General features: G+C 42.9%; 1 protein-coding gene across 1 annotated transcript in view; it reads left to right on the forward strand.

Annotated features, from left to right (window-relative positions):
- The first annotated feature begins 2817 nt into the window (after positions 1–2817).
- DEPTOR (DEP domain containing MTOR interacting protein) overlaps positions 2818–18552 on the forward strand; it is a 139135-nt gene continuing 123400 nt past the window's right edge. The window contains exon 1 of the mRNA XM_040494318.1: positions 2818–3133. Within this exon, the coding sequence (XP_040350252.1) occupies positions 3006–3133 (128 nt within the window). The 5' untranslated portion in view covers positions 2818–3005. The remainder of the gene's footprint in view (positions 3134–18552) is intronic.

Here is an 18552-nt window from a genome sequence, read left to right on the forward strand (position 1 = left end):
CAAAAGAAATAAATTCTGCTGTATCTCACTGGAGTGGTATGAGGTATTTTCCTGACTTGAATTTTTTTCCCCCTTATGTCAAGGTGTTTTTCTAATCATAAACTTTCATGATAAAAGGTTTTTATCATAATTTTTATCATAAATCATTAAACAATAAAGTATTTTACAAAAATATACTTCTTTTAATTTTTAATTTTTGGATAAAGAAAGTTGCCTGAATTTAAATGAAAACACAGCTAGATTTATAGGAAGAAAAAACAAAAGGCAATCACAATAGTGATACAATTTACAACACGGAGTGAGAGTTTTTGGATAAAACAGTGTTGAACACTCGATACTTAGAAATGTGTAATAATTTTTTCCATTTTGCACTTTCAAAAAGATTAAAAACATTATATAAAAACAGATTTAGGGAGGTCAGTTCTGCACTTCTCTTTTCTTCATTTTTTTTTTAAGATTCATTTTACTTTTTGAGAGAGAGACAGCACACATGTGTGTGAGCCAGGGAGGACAGAAGAAGAGAGAGAAGAGAAAGAGACAGAGAGAAGTTTCAACAGGCTCCACACTCAGAAAGGAGTCCAACATGGGGCTTGATCCCATAATGCTGGGATCATGACTTGAGCAGAAATCAAGAGTTGGAAGGATGCTCAACCAACTGAGCCACCCAGGAGCCCCACTTTTCTTCATTTTAAAGGCCCACTAAGAATTAAAAACAATAACTAGAGATAACTTGAGAAAAAGTGTTTTGCCTTGTACCAAAAACTCCTCATGGAAAGTATCTGGTAAGAATATCTTCTCCTTCCTCTCTTTCCTCCTCCTCCTTCTTTTTCCTCTTATTGTTAAAAGCAGTAAAGACATTAAAAAGAACAGCTATTGAACACACATCATGTACATGAAAACCTTACATAATGTTATTAGTAAGGCACACAACATCCCCATAAGGTAAGAATTATTATTCTTGTTGGGAAATTGAGGCCCAGAGAAGTAAGTAACTAGTAACCAGCATAAAGTTGCAGAGTTAATAAATGACAGAATCAGTATAGAAACCGCATGTTCGAGTGTGAAGTCCATGCAAACTCTTGATATTCTATAATATAGGATTAAAACATGAGTGACAGCCAGCTGTTAAACTCATTAATTCTGGGACTACTGCTGATGTTAAGTTATTTTTTATAGTTTATGCAAAATGAAGCTCTTAGAATCACATTCACTTAGAACTATGTCTTGCTTGATCTACATTTTTGTCATGGTCTATTTAAAAAGTTAAGAAAATTAGGTAATTTCTTTTGGTGAAAGAATTACCTAATACCTTGGTGTTGAATGCACAAGGTGGTGGGATAATTGTTCTTTTTCTGGAGTACGGCTCAGCATAACCTTGAGGATCTACAGACCCAGGGTTCAAGGGCTGCCTAACTGACTTTCCAGGTATGAAATTTAGGCAAATTACTTTACCTTTCTATGCTTAAGCTTTTCCACTTGTAAGTTGACAATAAGAATACCGAACTCTCAGGGGTCAATTAAATAATATAAACAAAGTGCTTAGCACCATGTAAAGCACAGAATAAATGTTCAGTGAATTGTGTAAGTTAGGTAATGAACTTGCAGAATATTGGAAAATGCTACAATTATCTTCTTTAAAAACAAACGACAAGAAAACAGAACAATAAAATATAATAAACCTGCAGGATTGTGAGTATAAATATTCTTGAATACCAGAATTGGTATAAAATGTACAATGAAGAGAATTTGTTATTCGACAGACCTCTCATTTTCATTTTTATTCTGTAAACTTACTACAAATCTTCAGTTGAAAGATTGTCTTTCCATACAGTATTCACTAAAAAAAAAAAAAAATCACATTTACTTGTAAGGGCGCAGAGACCTGTATATATGCAAAAATTGTAAAAAGTTGCAAAAACCGTCAACAAACAATATCCCTTTAGTACAATGACCACTACCATTAGCATTACTGTTTTCCTCCAGACCAGGCTCTGACCTTGCATGAGACTGAATAACAGGACATTTATTTGGTATTAGTCAAAGTTCCTTCCATCCTCCCTGTAGACAATGCCATCATATCCTCGTTTCAAGAAGCAATCTTTTAAGAACACAACTCTGAAGCTAGAGTGTCCTGGGTTTGATTCTTCTTGCATTTATCACCTGCTTGCCTTGGACAAGTCACCCCATCTCTCTCAGCCTGCTTCCTGATACAAAATGAGGACAATACTCATTTTATGATTTGTTGCAAAAATTAAAGAATTTCTTCCTCTCTTTCCGCTGAGGCATCTTTAATGCAGTAGAGGTCAACAAGTGGTAGCCATAATTCTTTTTATTTTGTAAAGGAAGAAACTGAGGATTAAGCACATTTTGGTAGGAATTTATAGGCGTGGAGCTGGATCCTAGCTCTGCGATTCCTTGGCCAGCGTTCTTTAGTGATTACACCATAAGGTAAATAAGCTATCTTCGGTGAAGGGCATTGGGACGAGAAGAACGCCTAATTTCACCAACCCCTGCAGTGACGTGTATATCAGTATATCCCTCATTGTTCACTGTCGAGCTATTTCATTATATTTTTACTCTGCCAATCTGGGGCACAGGCGGTATAATAAACATACCTTTACACTTGTTCGGCAACCTCCTAACCTTTCCCCAAGGTCCCAGGGCATGAGCTCTGTGGGTAATGAAAAATGAGGTCACCTATCTAACCTCCACCAGCACACACGACGCAGAACCGGCGCCCCGCCCAGATGTTTATATTTTCCTCCCTTGGCCCCGCCCCCCGACCACGCGGGGCTCCAGCCACCGCCCCAAGCTGGAGTTCCTGGAGCGGACTTGCCTAGCGCCTCAACCTACCCACAGGGATTCCCTCTCTAGCCAATCGCATTTGAGCAACGGGACTGCCCCTGACAAAGATGGCGGGGGAGGCCTCCGTGAGGGCAGGCTGATTTAACACCCAAGCCCACGGCGTCTAGGGAAGACAGTGGTAGTAGCGGCGCGGCCCGACCATGGAGGAGGGCAGCAGCGGTAGCGGTGGCAGCGGTGGCAGCGACAGCAGCACCGGTGGGAGTGGTGGAGCGCAGCAAAGGGAGCTGGAGCGCATGGCTGAGGTCCTGGTCACTGGGGAGCAGCTACGGTAAGGCGTGGGGCAGTGCCGGTGGGCGCGCGGTGGCACTGCCAGCCTGTGTCCGCAGCAGTCCCGCGCTCACACGCTTGTGCCTCGTGCCTGGGGACTCGCGCTGGGCTCCCGGACCGCTGCGGGCGCGTGGGCGGTCGGCATTGCGCCCTTGCTTAGCTGCTGCTGCAGCCGGGCGTCCGGCGACGCGGGACTGGCGCGAGGCTCCCAAGGCGGACGCATGCGAGCCGGTGGTGCGCTCTGCGCCCCGGCCCCGCAGCTGCAGCCCTGCGCTCGGCAGACGCGCAGGCACCCGCAGCGCGCTCCCTCTTCCTGGGCACCTGGGCACTACCAAGGCCTGCTGGCTGCCAGCCGACCCCTAGTCTATCCAGTGAGCGAGGGGTGGGCGGCCCCAAGCCGTTTGCAGCCCCAGACTCTTTAAGATGAAAGGGCCAACCCAGTGATCGCCTTCACTTGAGGTTTTCCTTTTTGCTGGCAAGTCTTGCTTCACTCCCCTGACCCTCCGCGTTTTCATCTGTAAAATGAGGCCGATCACCGGATCCCCCTTGAAGGGGTCTTGTGGGGGCTAAACCCCAGTTTCTGAAAAACTACCTATCACTAAATTGGCACATCCTTATCAATCGTCATTCGGGTCCGCAAGGGGGCGTGGAGGCACCTTGCTCCGATGCCCTGCTGCTGTGCCATCTCCCCTAGCGCGCACATTTTGGAGAACAGAGTCCACTGGCCCTAGGCTGCTGCAAGAATTAGGAATTGACGGGTCCCATCGCGCCAAGGACAGGCAGTGAACCCCAGATCTCCCCCTTAACATTCGCATCCCATCCAGGTCCTTGGATTCATGTTTGAGAAGTGTACTTACACGGTCTGATCGGTTCCGCAGTTGCCCGTGGTGTGGTCATAAATCAGTTTGCCAGGGGAAAAAAAACCTGGCTCTGAAACGTTGTGGCCACAACTTGCGTGCCTGCCCCTGGCCCAGCTGGAATGAGGCGCTCACCTCTTCCTTCTAATGCTTGGCCTGAATCTCTAGGCTCATTTTGGTTTGAAAAAGCTGTGTTTCAGGACCTGAAGGAGAGAGATTCTTGCAAAGATCCCTGAAGGTTTTTAGTAACCACCCTGCTTGCAGCCTTAGATTGAGGAAGTAAAATTTTGGAAGTCAGTTTGAGTTTAACGTTACAAAAGGCAAACTGCACATTTCTGTCCCTCGATGATTTTTTACTATGTAGTCAAAATTCAAGGGAATAAAAGCTTGTTTTTCCTTCATCAAGAGCATTTTCTAATTGAAAAAAATTAAAGCTTTTCAGATTCAATCTGAAACACTTGCTTTTGAATAATTTGCTCCTCATTATTATATCACCTTTTTAAAAGTCCTCAATTTCATTTCTTTTTAAATAATAAATTGCAGGGTGTCTCTCTTTGTCCAGGAAGCACTGTCTCCTTCAGGATGCAGCTTAAATGCCCCTTCCCTGGGGTCTCCAGAGCAGTTGTTACTCCCCTCTTCCTAACACCCCTCTGCACCGCAACAGGTTTGAGAGCCATGCTTAGCCTGTTGGAAAGAAGATAGAAGGCACTGTCTCCCGGCGCCTGGGTCAGTGGGTTAAGTGTGGGAGTTCTGCTTAGTTCATGATCTTGAGGTTCTTGAGTTCAGCATAGAGTCCGCCTACTTCAGATCCTGTTATCTCCCTCTGTCTCTACCCCTCCCCCACTCGCACTCTCTGTCTCTCTTTCTCTCAAAATGAATAAACATTAAAAAAAAAAAAAAAAAAAAGACCGTCTTTCACTCTCACTCAGGAGGTGGGCCTGGGTTTGAATTTCTGCTCAGCCACTTTGTAGCCAATAACTACCCTGAAGTTGTTTTTGAGGCTGACATTTAGAGTGAATCTTGAGTTTGCCATTTACTAGTGGGAGATCTTGAACCAGTTACTTAACTAAGAATGGTGGGTAATAATGGAGCCTACCTTACAGAGTGTTGTGAGGGTTAGATGAGTTAGTGCTTAGAACACTGCCTGGTACATACTAAGCACCATGTCAGCATGGACTATGGTAGCTCTGTGACTTGGACAAGTTAATTCACTTCTCTTTTTTTTTTTAATTTTAATTTTTTGTTTTTATTTTATTTTTAAGAGAGAGAGAGAAAGAGACAGTGAGAAGGGCAGAGAGAGAGATGGAGACAGAATCTGAAGCAGGCTCCAGGCTCTGAGCTGTCGGCGCAGAGCCTGACATGGGCCTTGAACTCACAGACAGGGAGATCATGACCTGAGCTGACGTCGGACGCCCAACCGACTGAGCCACGCAGGCGCCAGTTCACTTCCTTTGAGCCTCTGTTTCCTCATCTATTAAGTGGAAATGAAGAGAAGCACTTAATGGGTTGTTGGGAGAATTTGCCTCTGAGCTTCTTGTGTTAATGAGCATTCAACAAATGGCTGCTGGAATTAATCTGTATTGTTGGTCTCTGTGCGTCACCACGTAAGACTTGGAGCCAAGCAAGATCTGGCAGGAAGGGTTGGGTGGTGGTTAAGGACACAGGGTATAGAATCAGGCTGCCTTGATTCTTTTTTTTTTAATTTTTTTTGTCAACGTTTTTATTTATTTTTGGGACAGAGAGAGACAGAGCATGAACGGGGGAGGGGCAGAGAGAGAGGGAGACACAGAATCGGAAACAGGCCCCAGGCTCCGAGCCATCAGCCCAGAGCCTGACGCGGGGCTCGAACTCACGGACCGCGAGATCGTGACCTGGCTGAAGCCGGATGCTTAACCGACTGCGCCACCCAGGCGCCCCAGGCTGCCTTGATTCTTATTCTGCCTCCACCATCTAATAATTTTGTGACTTTGGGGTCAGTTCACTCTCTGGGCCTGTTTCCACATCTCTTACAAGAATTTTGTGAGGATTAAATGAGATGCCACATGTGAAAGGCTTAGAAGATGTTCACTATTTAATTTTACTTTGGAAAAGCGTAATCACTGCTTTTTAGAAGTCTCAACCATGTTAGTACTGTGTCTAGCACGTAGTAATTACTCAATAAGTATTAGAATGACCAGTGCATATGACTATTCTACTGTAAGTACAGATGATATATTCAGAATTTAGGGATTTTTTTTTTTTAAGTTTATTTCTTTTGGGCGCACCTGGGTGGCCCAGTTGGTGAAGCATTTGACTCTTGGTTTTGGCTCAGGTCATATTCTCATGGCTTCATGGGTTGGAGCCCTGCATCCAGCCCTGAGGCTCTGAGCTGACAGTGTGGAGCTTGCTTGGGATTCCTTCTCTTTCTGCTCCTCCCCTACTCACGCCGTCTCTGTCTTTCTCAAAATAAATAAATAAACTTAAAAAAAAAAGTTTATTTATTTTGAGAGAGAGAGAGATAGTGCTGGGGGGGGGGCGCAGAGTGAGTGGGGGAGGGGCAGAGAGAAAAAGAGAATCCCAGGCAGGCTCCACACCATCAGTGCAGAGCCCCATGCGGAGCTTGAACTCTGGAACCACGAGGTCATGACCTGACCGGAAGTCAGATGCTTAACCAACTGAGTCACCCTGGTGCCCCCAGAATTTAGGGATTTAAGTGTGCCCTGGCTTCTTCATTACGGGAGGGACCTCTCATGAAGGGGTGGGAATGCCATCCTTGCTGTCACTGTCACAACATGTTCATACATCCCTAGATGCCTTTTCACAGTCTGATTGTGGGGACTTTACGATGTGCAGGCTTCCTGCCTCTAACTGCTTCACAGACACGCAACTCCCTTTTGCCGTCTTTTGCTTTTCCACTGCTTTTTTGGTCATCAGCAATAAGGCAGTAAGGAAAGCGGACACCAAGGGTTGGGATTTGAGATAAAAAAAACTCGGGTTCCAGGCCCAGCTCTATGCATCTTAATTATTTAATATTTATGAAATATTATAATATTTAATGTTTATTAGACACATATATATGTATATATTTAAACTTCTATTCCCTTGGTCAAGTCAGCCGCTCTGGGCCTCTGTGCTCTTACCTGCAGAATGGGAACAATAATACCCTTCCACATAAGGTTTGTGTTGGTGGATCAAATGGGCTACAATATGGGAGGGAACTTTGTAAAATAAACCATAAACCAAGATTAGTTATCATTGTTATGATTATTATAAGCTCCAGATGTGAAATTGAGGGCTGACTCCTCAATCCTGACACTTTGAAAGGCAGTTGGTTGCATAAGGACCTGAAATGAATTAAAACTTCCTTTTCCAGCCTGACTGCGGTGTCCTTTCCCTATTGTCTTCATTCTTTCCCCTTTCATAAAAGATTTACTTCTGTGTTCAATGTGCTTTTATGGTTTTGCATCTTTTTTTTTTTTTATAAACATTTATTTATTTTTGAGACAGAGAGAGGCAGAGCATGAACGGGGGAGGGTCAGAGAGAGAGGGAGACACAGAATCGGAAACAGGCTCCAGGCTCTGAGCTGTCAGCACAGAGCCTGACGCAGGGCTCGAACTCACGGACCGCGAGATCATGACCTGAGCTGAAGTCGGCCGCTTACCCGACTGAGCCACGCAGGCGCCCCCGGTTTTGCATCTTAAAAATGCATTCAGATACCACTTCATGCCAACAGGATGGCTGTAGTGAAATAGTAACAAGTGTTGGCAAAGACACGGAGAAATTGGAACCTTGAAACACTGCTGGTGGACAAGTAAGATGATACAGCCACTTTGGAAAACAGTCTGGCGTTTCTTCAAAGATAAAACATGGAGTTAACATATGACCCAGAAATTTTACTCCTAGGCATATATTCAAAAGAAATGAAAACATATGTCCACATAAAAATTGATACACAACTGTTCACAGCAGCATTATTCACAGTCGCTGAAAACAACAACTCAAGTGCCCATCCACCGACGGATGGATTAACAGTGTATGGTGTATCCATGCAATGGAATGTTATTCGGCCTAAGAAGGAATAAAGTACTGATACATGTTACAGCATGGATAAACTTTGAAAATATGCTGAGTGAAGGCAGACACAAAGGCCCACATTTTTTTTTACTCTTTTTTTTTTTTTTTTTTTAATTTTCTTTTTTTTTTTGAACGTTTATTTATTTTTGGGACAGAGAGAGACAGAGCATGAATGGGGGAGGGGCAGAAAGAGAGGGAGACACAGAATCGGAAACAGGCTCCAGGCTCTGAGCCATCAGCCCAGAGCCTGACGCGGGGCTCGAACTCACGGGCCGCGAGATCGTGACCTGGCTGAAGTCGGACGCTTAACCGACTGCGCCACCCAGGCGCCCCTGTATGACTCCTTTTATATGAAATGTCCACAAGAGGCAAATCTATGGAGGTAGAAAGAAGGTGGTTGCCAGCAGCAGTGGGGAGGGAGAACGGAAGACGAGTGCTGATGGTTCTAGAGTTTCTTTTAGGGAGGAGGAAAATGTTCTACACTTGATGGTGGTTATGATTTCATACCTCTGGGGATATACTTAAGACCATCTCATTATATACATTACATGAATGAACTATGTGGTGTGTCACTTATATCTCAATAAAACGATTACAAAACAGATTTGGATGAAAATTTTTATCAAAGAATGATAAAAGGCAAAATATTAGATGTATTTACATAAACTTTTGCTTTTCTGATTGACCAAAGAATGTAGTGATATTTATCACTAACTCAATAACACATTATTACCACACCAGATAGAACTGATATTTTACATATATATTTTTATAGTATTTTTCTTGATACAAAACAGAAAAGGTGCCATAGTCAAGAAAATCTTAGAACATTCCTAACTTGAAGATAATTAACCATATATAAATCATTCATGAGTAAGGTTTCATATTATGAATTTTCAAATCATTTGTTATTTTTATGTGTTCTATTTATGTCTTTTGTCTTGAAATTTGTCCCTGCCGTCATAACTGTGACACTAATTAAGACATGCAAAATACACCTCATGTTTCTTCTCTAGGATAATCGCAGAGATACTTAACAAGAAAGTAGTTTGTGATAGAGCGTTTAAATAAAGAATCCCCAATAATATTACTGTCCTCTTTGTGGTAATGGTAGGTGTGGTAATAATAACAATAATACTCATTTATATGCCATTTATTACCTACCAAGGAGATGGAGAGATATCTATATATCTGTAGACATTTATATGCCATATATATATATGTATGTATATATATGTGCCTTTAATCTTTATAGCAGCTCTATGTAGAAGATATGCATCACCCACATTTTACAAATTTGAAAACTAAGAAACCAAACATTTAAACCAACTGGCTATAGGTTATCCAGCCATAAAGTGGGAGAACTGAAAGTACCTGTTCTTAGGATGCTAGACTACAATTTAATGATGTCCTCAACTAGTAATTTAGAGGGTTGCAAAATGTAATGATGAGACAAATGTAAAACGGAATCATGTGTATAAGACTTGTCACATTCCAGCATGACTACTTTTTGCAAACACATAAGCAGACAAATGATTTCTTTTCCATTCTGTTGGGAAAACTTCAATGTATTTCTAGAAGTGTTTATGTTTTCACAAGATAGAGTGGTCACTTCCTCTACTGTTGAACCGGGTCTTCCTTGCCATGTGGTTTTGAAAACTTAATTAGAACTCCATTCTGAACCTGTAATCATTTTAACGGGAAGATGAATTGCAGTTCACTACTTTGCCAGCTGTGAGGATGCAGGTGGGGTGGGGAGGAGAGTTAAGAAGGTGATGAGGAATGCTTAATTAAGAGAGAAAACGTTTCAAGCATTCCAGTTATGCTCCTCTACCTAGACTAAATATGCTAATTACAGCGATCTCATCCAATCACTAAATGCTGGTTCCCTACAAGCAATTTGCTAAGCAATGAATTTTAGCCAGATTGTAGGAAATTGTAGTTCTTTCAGATTGTTGGATGTATTTGCCTTTTTGCTATAACAGACTGTCTTTCCAGACTCTCACGGCCTTGCTATTTATTGCCTTTTTCAAAAAAACACGTTCAATAAGTGTTGAACTGCTTCCTGAATTTGCTTGGCAAACGTTAATGCGGTGTGCAGGTATGAAGTAAAAATCAGCTCATCGAACAAAAATCAAGCTATAATAGGGGCGCCTGGGTGGCGCAGTCGGTTAAGCGTCAGACTTCAGCCAGGCCACAATCTCGCGGTCCGTGAGTTCGAGCCCCGCGTCAGGCTCTGGGCTGATGGCTCAGAGCCTGGAGCCTGTTTCCGATTCTGTGTCTCCCTCTCTCTCTGCCCCTCCCCCGTTCATGCTCTGTCTCTCTCTGTCCCAAAAATAAATAAACGTTGAAAAAAAAATTAAAAAAAAATCAAGCTATAATAAACAAGAGGTGAGGAATTTAGAGCATGCCGAATAGAAAAAGGACAAAGAGTCCATTTCATTGCATTTGAACACAAAGAATTTTAAGGTTGGCCTGGAGATTTTCTTAGGGGGTAGCCCTACTGGAAGCCATTACTATGGAAGCTTAGCTCTAGCAGACACTGTAGATGAAGGGAATAGCCGGAAACTACCCCCCAGATGCTACTACTGAAGTCTAGAGATCCAAAAAGAAGGAGAACACTTGTTTTCTTGTATTCTTCAAAACAGCAGAGATATCCTGGAGTCAGGAAATTATTGCCTGTTTGCATAAAAAAGAAGGGGGAGGGGGTTGTAGGAAACAGAGTCACTGTATTTGGAATCAATGCAGAGAAGCCTAGTGTAGGGTGTTAAATTGCCTTTGAATCGGAGGCTCCTCCAACATACAGACCCTGTTCCTGTGAACCTGTTTTCCGCTTCACAAACGGGATGTGAGGGCAGGGAGCAGAACCCTGGTACATAGCAAACCCTTGGTAATGATTCGTTTTGTAACCTGGAGAGAGCACATGAAGGGACTCTGTCACTTGCAAAAAACATCATGCAAATAGAAGGCATTTAGTAAGTGCTCAATAAACGATTATGGAATTATTTTATATCTTTATGCACTTATTCATATGTAAACCTTTTTCTGAAATGACTGCTGTTAGCTGTGTTTGAGTAATATATTTGTGTTCCTCAAAAGCCAGTGCTGATATTTCAGTTATGGCTTCCATCTTTTGGAATCAATAAACCTGAAAGTAAGTTAAATACATCTCCAAAGAAGTGAATGGAAGGGGAAGGAGGATCGTTCTCTCCTCTTATTTCCAGTATTCATTTGTATCAGGAATTCACTTCCCTTTAGTAAGTAGTGGCTCTTAAATTGTTGGTTTCTAGGAGTTTAGTGATTAGGAAAAGACTGAGAAAAACGACGATCAGCCCTCTTTATACACAGTGGGTCATCGCACTTTTCTATCCCCCTCATTGTCTACTACAGACAAGTGGAGTCTAGATCCGAGATCCTTGTGCCAGTATTTATCAGCCTTAACCAAACTTGGAAGCTTATGTCAGTGATTCTTTTTGTGGATCATTATATACTTGAGGGACAATAGTGGAGACAGATTGGGGGCAGAGGACTTAGTAGGCCAGACGGCGTGCTTGCACACAGCTGTTCCTGGTGGCAATGCCAGCAGGGGCCATGGGAGCTATTTTTTCAGGGCTGGCTGCGATGGTTCCATCTTGGAAGAGTTCAGAGAGAACACTGACCTACCTACTCAGGTCTGCACAAAGAATCACTTTTTTTTTTTTTTTTTTTTTTTTTTTTTGGTGGCTTTTGGAATAATTTTAAAGGTGGATGGGAGAGATGAGATGAAACAAGAGAAAACACACCCAGCAGTGTGGGACAAGATGTTCTTTTGTATCTGTGGTTTTCAGATTAACAGCTGTTGCTAGGGTGTGGCCAGTGGGGACACATGCCAGGGCTCTCCAGCTCAGGGAAGCCCATGGCAGCTGCAGAGGAGGTAAGAAGAGGAGGGAGTTAGCAGCTAGTGTCATCAGAGAAAGTCTCAAATCTCTCCACTCTTACCCCTCAGCTGTGACTTGTGGCTCTCTGTTACTGGCAGTGGTGGTGGTTCGCTTACTCGTTTTAATGGTGACGACATAGTCTCCTGGGGATACTTGTATCTACCCACTTCTGATTCTGATATTTACCCGGAGATTACTTTTTTTTTAACAAATTAAAAAAATTTTTTTTTCAATTTTATTTTTGAGGGAGAGACAGCGCTAGTGGGGGAGGGGCAGAGAGTGAGGGAGACACAGAATCCAAAGCAGGCTCCAGGCTCTGAGCTGTCAGCACAGAGCCTGATTCGGGGCTCGAACCCATGAACTGTGAGATCATGACCTGAGCCGAAGTTGGACGCTCAACCGACTGAGCCACCCATGAGCCCCCAGAGATCCCTTTCACTGAGAAAGCTGTGGCCCAGCACCCACCTCCATGTTGGCCCGATTGGATCATCCAGCTCTGTGAGATGGCAAAACCATTACTGCCACAGAGAACTGAGCCTGGAGCTTTGTGGGGAGATCAGGCAGGATTCAGAGGACCAGTCCCAGCACGGCAGCTACTCTCATCTTGCCTTAAAGAGTGAGAAACAAATGAGCATTCTGATGAGCACTCTCTCCTTATGAGGGAAAGTCTCGTTTCATGCTATCCTGTTTTCATTAGGGTTGGGTTAGTCACTGCATTTTATTATGTGTGAAGCTTGGCCATTTCTAACAAGCTGTGAAATTTTGAAAGGCTATTCTGTGAGTGGTGTCTTGACAGAAAAAGCAAGGGGGATTCAGAAGGGGACAGTGTAGAGATACAGAATTATGTGCCATTCTTAAGGTGGTCTTAGGCTTACCCATCTGTGATACTTGTGGCAAGAAAGATGCCATTACCCTGCCTGCCTTGGGTCCCCTTGGGAAGAGGGGAGATCACAGCTGTTGTACTTTGGAGAAAGGTTCATTGAGTGTTCTGGAGATAAGCTCCACGTCCTCTGCAAAAGGATATTATCTTGTTCTTCATACAAGAATATACGAAAGTTCATATATATGTGTTTTTTTTCACGTTAAAGAAGAGTTTAGCACATATTTCTTTTGTGTATCCTGAGTTAGTTTGCTATTTAAAATGCAATCCTCTTATAAGATTTGCACACTTATTTTCAGGCACATACATTGAATACACTAAAGTGTGAATTACTTGGATTGTAGAAGTGCTGTTTGGCTTCCCGATTCCTTTTCTCTTCCCTAGGAGAAAAGAAGAATGGAGTAAACTTGGATCTTCTTTTCACCGAGTTGTTTTTAAAGTTCTACTCACCTTTTTACTCTCTAACTTTTCCATAAATGAAAGTGACTTTCACAGAATATAGGCACTGAAAAAAGCAAGGGGTTAATCCTGTGATGATATAGGACTGTTTTACATTGAGGTGTAGAGAGCGCCTTATATTACATTTAGCTAAACTACAATAAGGTAGATAAAGCAAGACTTTACCAAAGCTCCTACTTATTGTACTATTTTTTTTCTTGAGAACTGACTACAAAAAGCAGTTGAGGGGATGAGGTTTTAAGGCAGTATGATCTAATGCATAAGCATGATTCATTTTCCTTCACATTTATGAGTTGATTTTTAAAAAATTTTTTAATGTTTATTTTTGAGAGAGAGAAACAAAGAACAAGCAGGGAAGGGGCAGAGAGAGACACACACAGAATCCGAAGTGGGCTCCAGGCTCTAAGCTGACAGCACAGAGCCTGACGTGGGGCTCGAACTTACAAACTGCGAGATCATGACCTGAGCCGAATCGGACGCTTAACCGACTGAGCCACCCAGGTGCCCCAGAACTGATTTTGTTAATGACTGGTTGTAGAATCTGACAGTCAAATGTAACAGTGGGTAGAACTGAAGCTATCGTGGGGGAGGATGCACAGACCTTGGCTGCCACAATAAAGGACACTTGTCCTGCTGCCATACTTCTAAGAGCTAAAAGATATCACAAAAGTATTTTAAGAATATCCAAACAGAAAGAACAAGACTCAACTAGAGCTTTTTCCTGCCAACTATTTATCATGAAAAGTTTCAAACATACAGGAAAGTTTAAAGAATTTTACACCTTATCTCCACCACTTTGATTCCACAATTCACATTTTACCATGCTTGCTTTATCACTTAACTGTCCTTCTGTCCGTCTTTCTGTCCAACCATCAATTCATCTTATTGTTCTTAGGCACTTTGGACTAAGTTGCAGACAATAATATACTTCCCCTAAAATCCTCAACATGCAGTTTGCTAATATTCACCATTTCCTGAACAAACGAAGACTGGATTTGGCTGCCATCAACTACCAGCAAACGTCTTGAGCTTGGATGATTTGGTACCATCTTAACTCACAGACTCACAAGATATTACAACAGAGCAAAGCTCTTCACTGGTGGGCCTTGGGCTTACCCATCTGTGATACTGTGGCATCAAGGAGGATGCTTTTACCCTGCCTGCCTTGGGTCCCCTTGGGGGGAAAGGGGAGATCACAGCTGTTGTACTTTGGAGAAAGGTTCATTGAGTGTTGGGGAGATAAGCGCAATGTCTTCTGCAAAAAGTAATTTGGGCTCGATGAAAAATCAGTGAAAATTTTTTGAGTAGAGTACAATGTGATTAAGCCATAATTTTAGAAGAAATAAAGTTCAGAGAGGGAGCTTATACAGAGAAGAAGAAAGTGTCTACAGAAAAGCCACAAGAAAGACACAGCATAGGAGAGGTTAGGAGACATTGGTATGCATCTTGGACTCTGCTCCTTTCTACATAACTCCTCCCGAAAACCTCCCCATAATGGTGGTTACATGTTCTGTATCCAGATACTTCCTCCTTCATCTCCTACCCCTCACCACCCTCTGATTTGGAAGATATGCCTCTGGTGTTCAGGATTCCCTCAGAGATAGAGTAAAATAGAACTCTCAAGATACGATTGAAATGGCAAGTTTAGGTTCAAATTGCAAAGAATGATTTCTGTATCACTCGGATTTTGATGACTTTCCAAGGAACACCTCCATCCAGAGAGAGCCAAAGCTGCATAAAAGTCATCTCTTTGTTTAAGCAAAGCTGTTTTCGGGATAATTAAGAGGCAGCCTTTTGGAAAAGTTGCAAAGCATTTTGTACTTACATAGCTCAACTAAAAAATATCTTTCATGTCACATGTTCAGTACATTTTGTCAATTTTCCCCCTCCGTTCTCCATAAATTGGAAATGGGAGCTATCTTTGGTTATCAAGAAGGCAGGTGTTCTCACACTGGTAATATGGTTTAAGTTTATATTTCAGGGCATGTTGTGTTGACTTTACACTAGTGACTTGGGCATTGATTTCATACTGCATCTTACCATAAAGATAACTAATAGGAATAAATCCAAATAAAAGTTGGTTTTATTCTCAGATAATGTAGCATGAATTTAGTCTTTTATTCTTCAAAATGGGTGGCACATGTACAAATGCAGCAAAACTTTTGTACTCAAGTATCGATAAGAAACTGTGATATCAAAATGCGACTTTTCTCTTTCGCCTGTGTTGACTACAAAAGAGAGCAGCTCCAGTTAAACCCATTGAGAAGCATCCATGAAATCTAAGAAGCTGGGCCTGGAGCCAACACATTTGTCTACTTGCTTGCCACTTGCTGACTATGCACTAATGAGGGCGTGAAGCCAAGGAAGGCAGAGTCTGATTACTCAGGGCCTCATTATAATTTCTAATTACACCTTTCAAGGGAAGGTGTAGCGGTTAGGGCCAGGAATTCCTTACAAATCACCGTTCCGATGCACCAGGGTTTGTTGAGCCATTTTGTTTGTTATGGGACAGAATGATTTGATTGTTTCCATGGTTAATTAACCAGAGAGAATCTCTTCAATTGTCTTCCTGTTCGCTCCATTTTGGGTGTTTTGCTGCTAGATAATGTCATTTCCAAAAGGGGAACACAGAGAAGGAGAGGAAGTTGGTTTGGCTATTTGTCAGCAGTTCTGGGAGAATGTTTACTCAGGGAGGAGTTTGAAAACTGTGAGAATTTGGGGGCTTATCTGGACATTTTTGGTTCTTTTATGTATCTGTCCCATCTGTAGTCTAAGGTTTCCTGACTGAAGCCAGGCCTCTGGAGGGTCCCTGGGAAGGTTTTTGGAGAGTGGGAGTGACCTCTTAAAAGGTCTTCTCTCTCCCAGTTCTTGAGATTCGAAACATCTTTCACAACTTGTAACTGTTCCACGTCACCAGTGTTCCTCCGTTGAGCATATGGACAAATGTGTTCGCCTCTGCCAGAGAAAACTTCTAGTAGCCAAGAGTCAGTGTGTTCTTTATGAGCCTCTAGATGTATGGATAGGGGAGGGGGGCTGGGAGGAACGCTAGCATCAGCAAAGCAACCATACTCGTAGAATCTAGGATACGTTTGGGGAGACCCTTGCAATCTTTATTGGTAGCTTATGTGAACGGAAATTTCATCATAAAACTTAGCCTGGCGGTCCTTAAAAGGACATCCACCTATATAATATGACAATTTGTTTAGCTTTGTAGCAAAAACTGCTCTTCTTGATAGAGCCTAGCAACAGTTATTCAATTACATTGTCTGGGGGTTCCTGGGAGATGGACCTTCATGGGGATGATAGTACAACAGGTAGCAAAGAGAACACTTACTTAAAACGATACTGTAGTCTATTCAGACAATTGTTCCAAGGTTACTTTTGGCCAATTCAGTTAGTCACTTAAAACCACATCTGCAAGAAGGCGGACATTTTACGGTATTAGACCATGAGTCCTTGAGAATCGCATCTTATCTGTGTGGCCTAAAATGCCTCTCATGGCAGAAGGGATTGTTAATGTGAAGTATGTGTTTCTCATAGGGCAGGTGTTTTCTTCTCTGAGGGCCCTATGTCCTAGTGTGATAATAATTTTTCTGGAGAAGGGTCAAGGTGATTGATGGCAGGCCTGTCTTCCCTTCCCATCCAGAATTTTGGGAATGGGAGGTGTAAGCAAAAGCTGGTACCTTCTAAAGGGAAGGTCCAACTGCTAAACTTCTTCTTCCAGTGACTTAAAAAAAACCAAAACAGGGGCGCCTGGGTGGCGCAGTCGGTTAAGCGTCCGACTTCAGCCAGGTCACGATCTCGCGGTCTGTGAGTTCGAGCCCCGCGTCGGGCTCTGGGCGGATGGCTCGGAGCCTGGAGCCTGTTTCCGATTCTGTGTCTCCCTCTCTCTCTGCCCCTCCCCCGTTCATGCTCTGTCTCTCTCTGTACCAAAAATAAATAAACGTTGAAAAAAAAATTTAAAAAAAAAAAACCAAAACAAACAAACAAACAAACAAACAAACAAAAACTTCTCTTGCTTGGAGCCTTCCCTCATCTTACACGCTTCCAGCAAGGCCTCTACAGCCCTTTCTGTTTTCGTCTCTCTGGTGTGGTGAGGGGGGTGAAGGTGAATCCCAAGTATGGATGGGTTAAGGAACACTTTTACTAGAGACCCATAGGTGGGAAGGCCCAGCAAGAAGGTACAGGGCCTTCCATTCCTCATTATCCTACAAGTTGGGCATGAGCATGAAGCTGCCTGACATGTAGGATGTTTCTATTCCATAGGGTGGGCCCTGTCCCCAGGCCACTCGGCCTTTCTATAATGCACACATACTGTGAAGTCAGGCACCGACTAGACCAAGCTGGGAAACAGCAAGTGTGCAGCACCTGGAGACCTTGGGGCCTTGTTTGAAGTTGTGGCCAGGAAGGGCCACAGTCCTGGTGACAGCTGGGTTTGGGTGAAGCCACTCCTGCTGGGGAAAGGCCAGGCTCCCGGTCTTAGCTAGCTCACTGCCTGACAAGTCAAGCTGGGCCTCTGAGGTCACCTCCACACATCCTGCGTGGCCCTCCACAGGTGACTCATCTGCGTTCTTCGGGGTGAGGTACGGTGCCTTATTTATTCCTAGGTCCAGAACTTCCATGCCTCAGTCCAGGAAGAGGCATACCATATTTTAATGCTGCAAGTGCATTTTGATTTACTCTGAAGTTTGGAAACCACCATTTTAAATGTTACCTTATTTTATAAGCGAGGGTGTTTAGTTCAAAGGTTAAACTAGGTTATGTCTTCTAACCTCTGAGTCCTTTTAGTTGCTTAACATTGAACTTCCATCTGTTTTCCTTCTGCCAAGACAGATGGATAAATCATCCCTTGGCAGTGGATTTTAAGTTTCATTGCTGTGCTATTTACCGTGATGTTCATTGGTTTTGTGTTATTCTGATTTTCTTTTAGCCTCCCCAGTAAATAACAACAAGAGTAATAACAGTAATAATAACCAGTATTTACTGAACCCTACTGTGTGCCAAATAGTGTGGTAAGCATTTTACATGAATTATATCATTTAATCTTCCAGTAGATATCATTAGTTCCATTTTAGAGATGGAGACACAAAGCCTTAGAAACAAGTTAAGAAACTTGCCCAGGATCACAAGACCAGCCAAATGAAAGAGCTGGGCTTTGTAACACACTAGTGTTCCATCAAAAGCCAGACCCTTAGAGTTTGTGGGTTGAAGACACAGTTGGACTCAGCCTGAAGCCATTGGAGCCTGAAGGTC

Source organism: Herpailurus yagouaroundi, unplaced genomic scaffold (assembly GCF_014898765.1).
Source record: "Herpailurus yagouaroundi ecotype Mexico unplaced genomic scaffold, PumYag 186, whole genome shotgun sequence".
Taxonomy (NCBI): domain Eukaryota; kingdom Metazoa; phylum Chordata; class Mammalia; order Carnivora; family Felidae; genus Herpailurus; species Herpailurus yagouaroundi.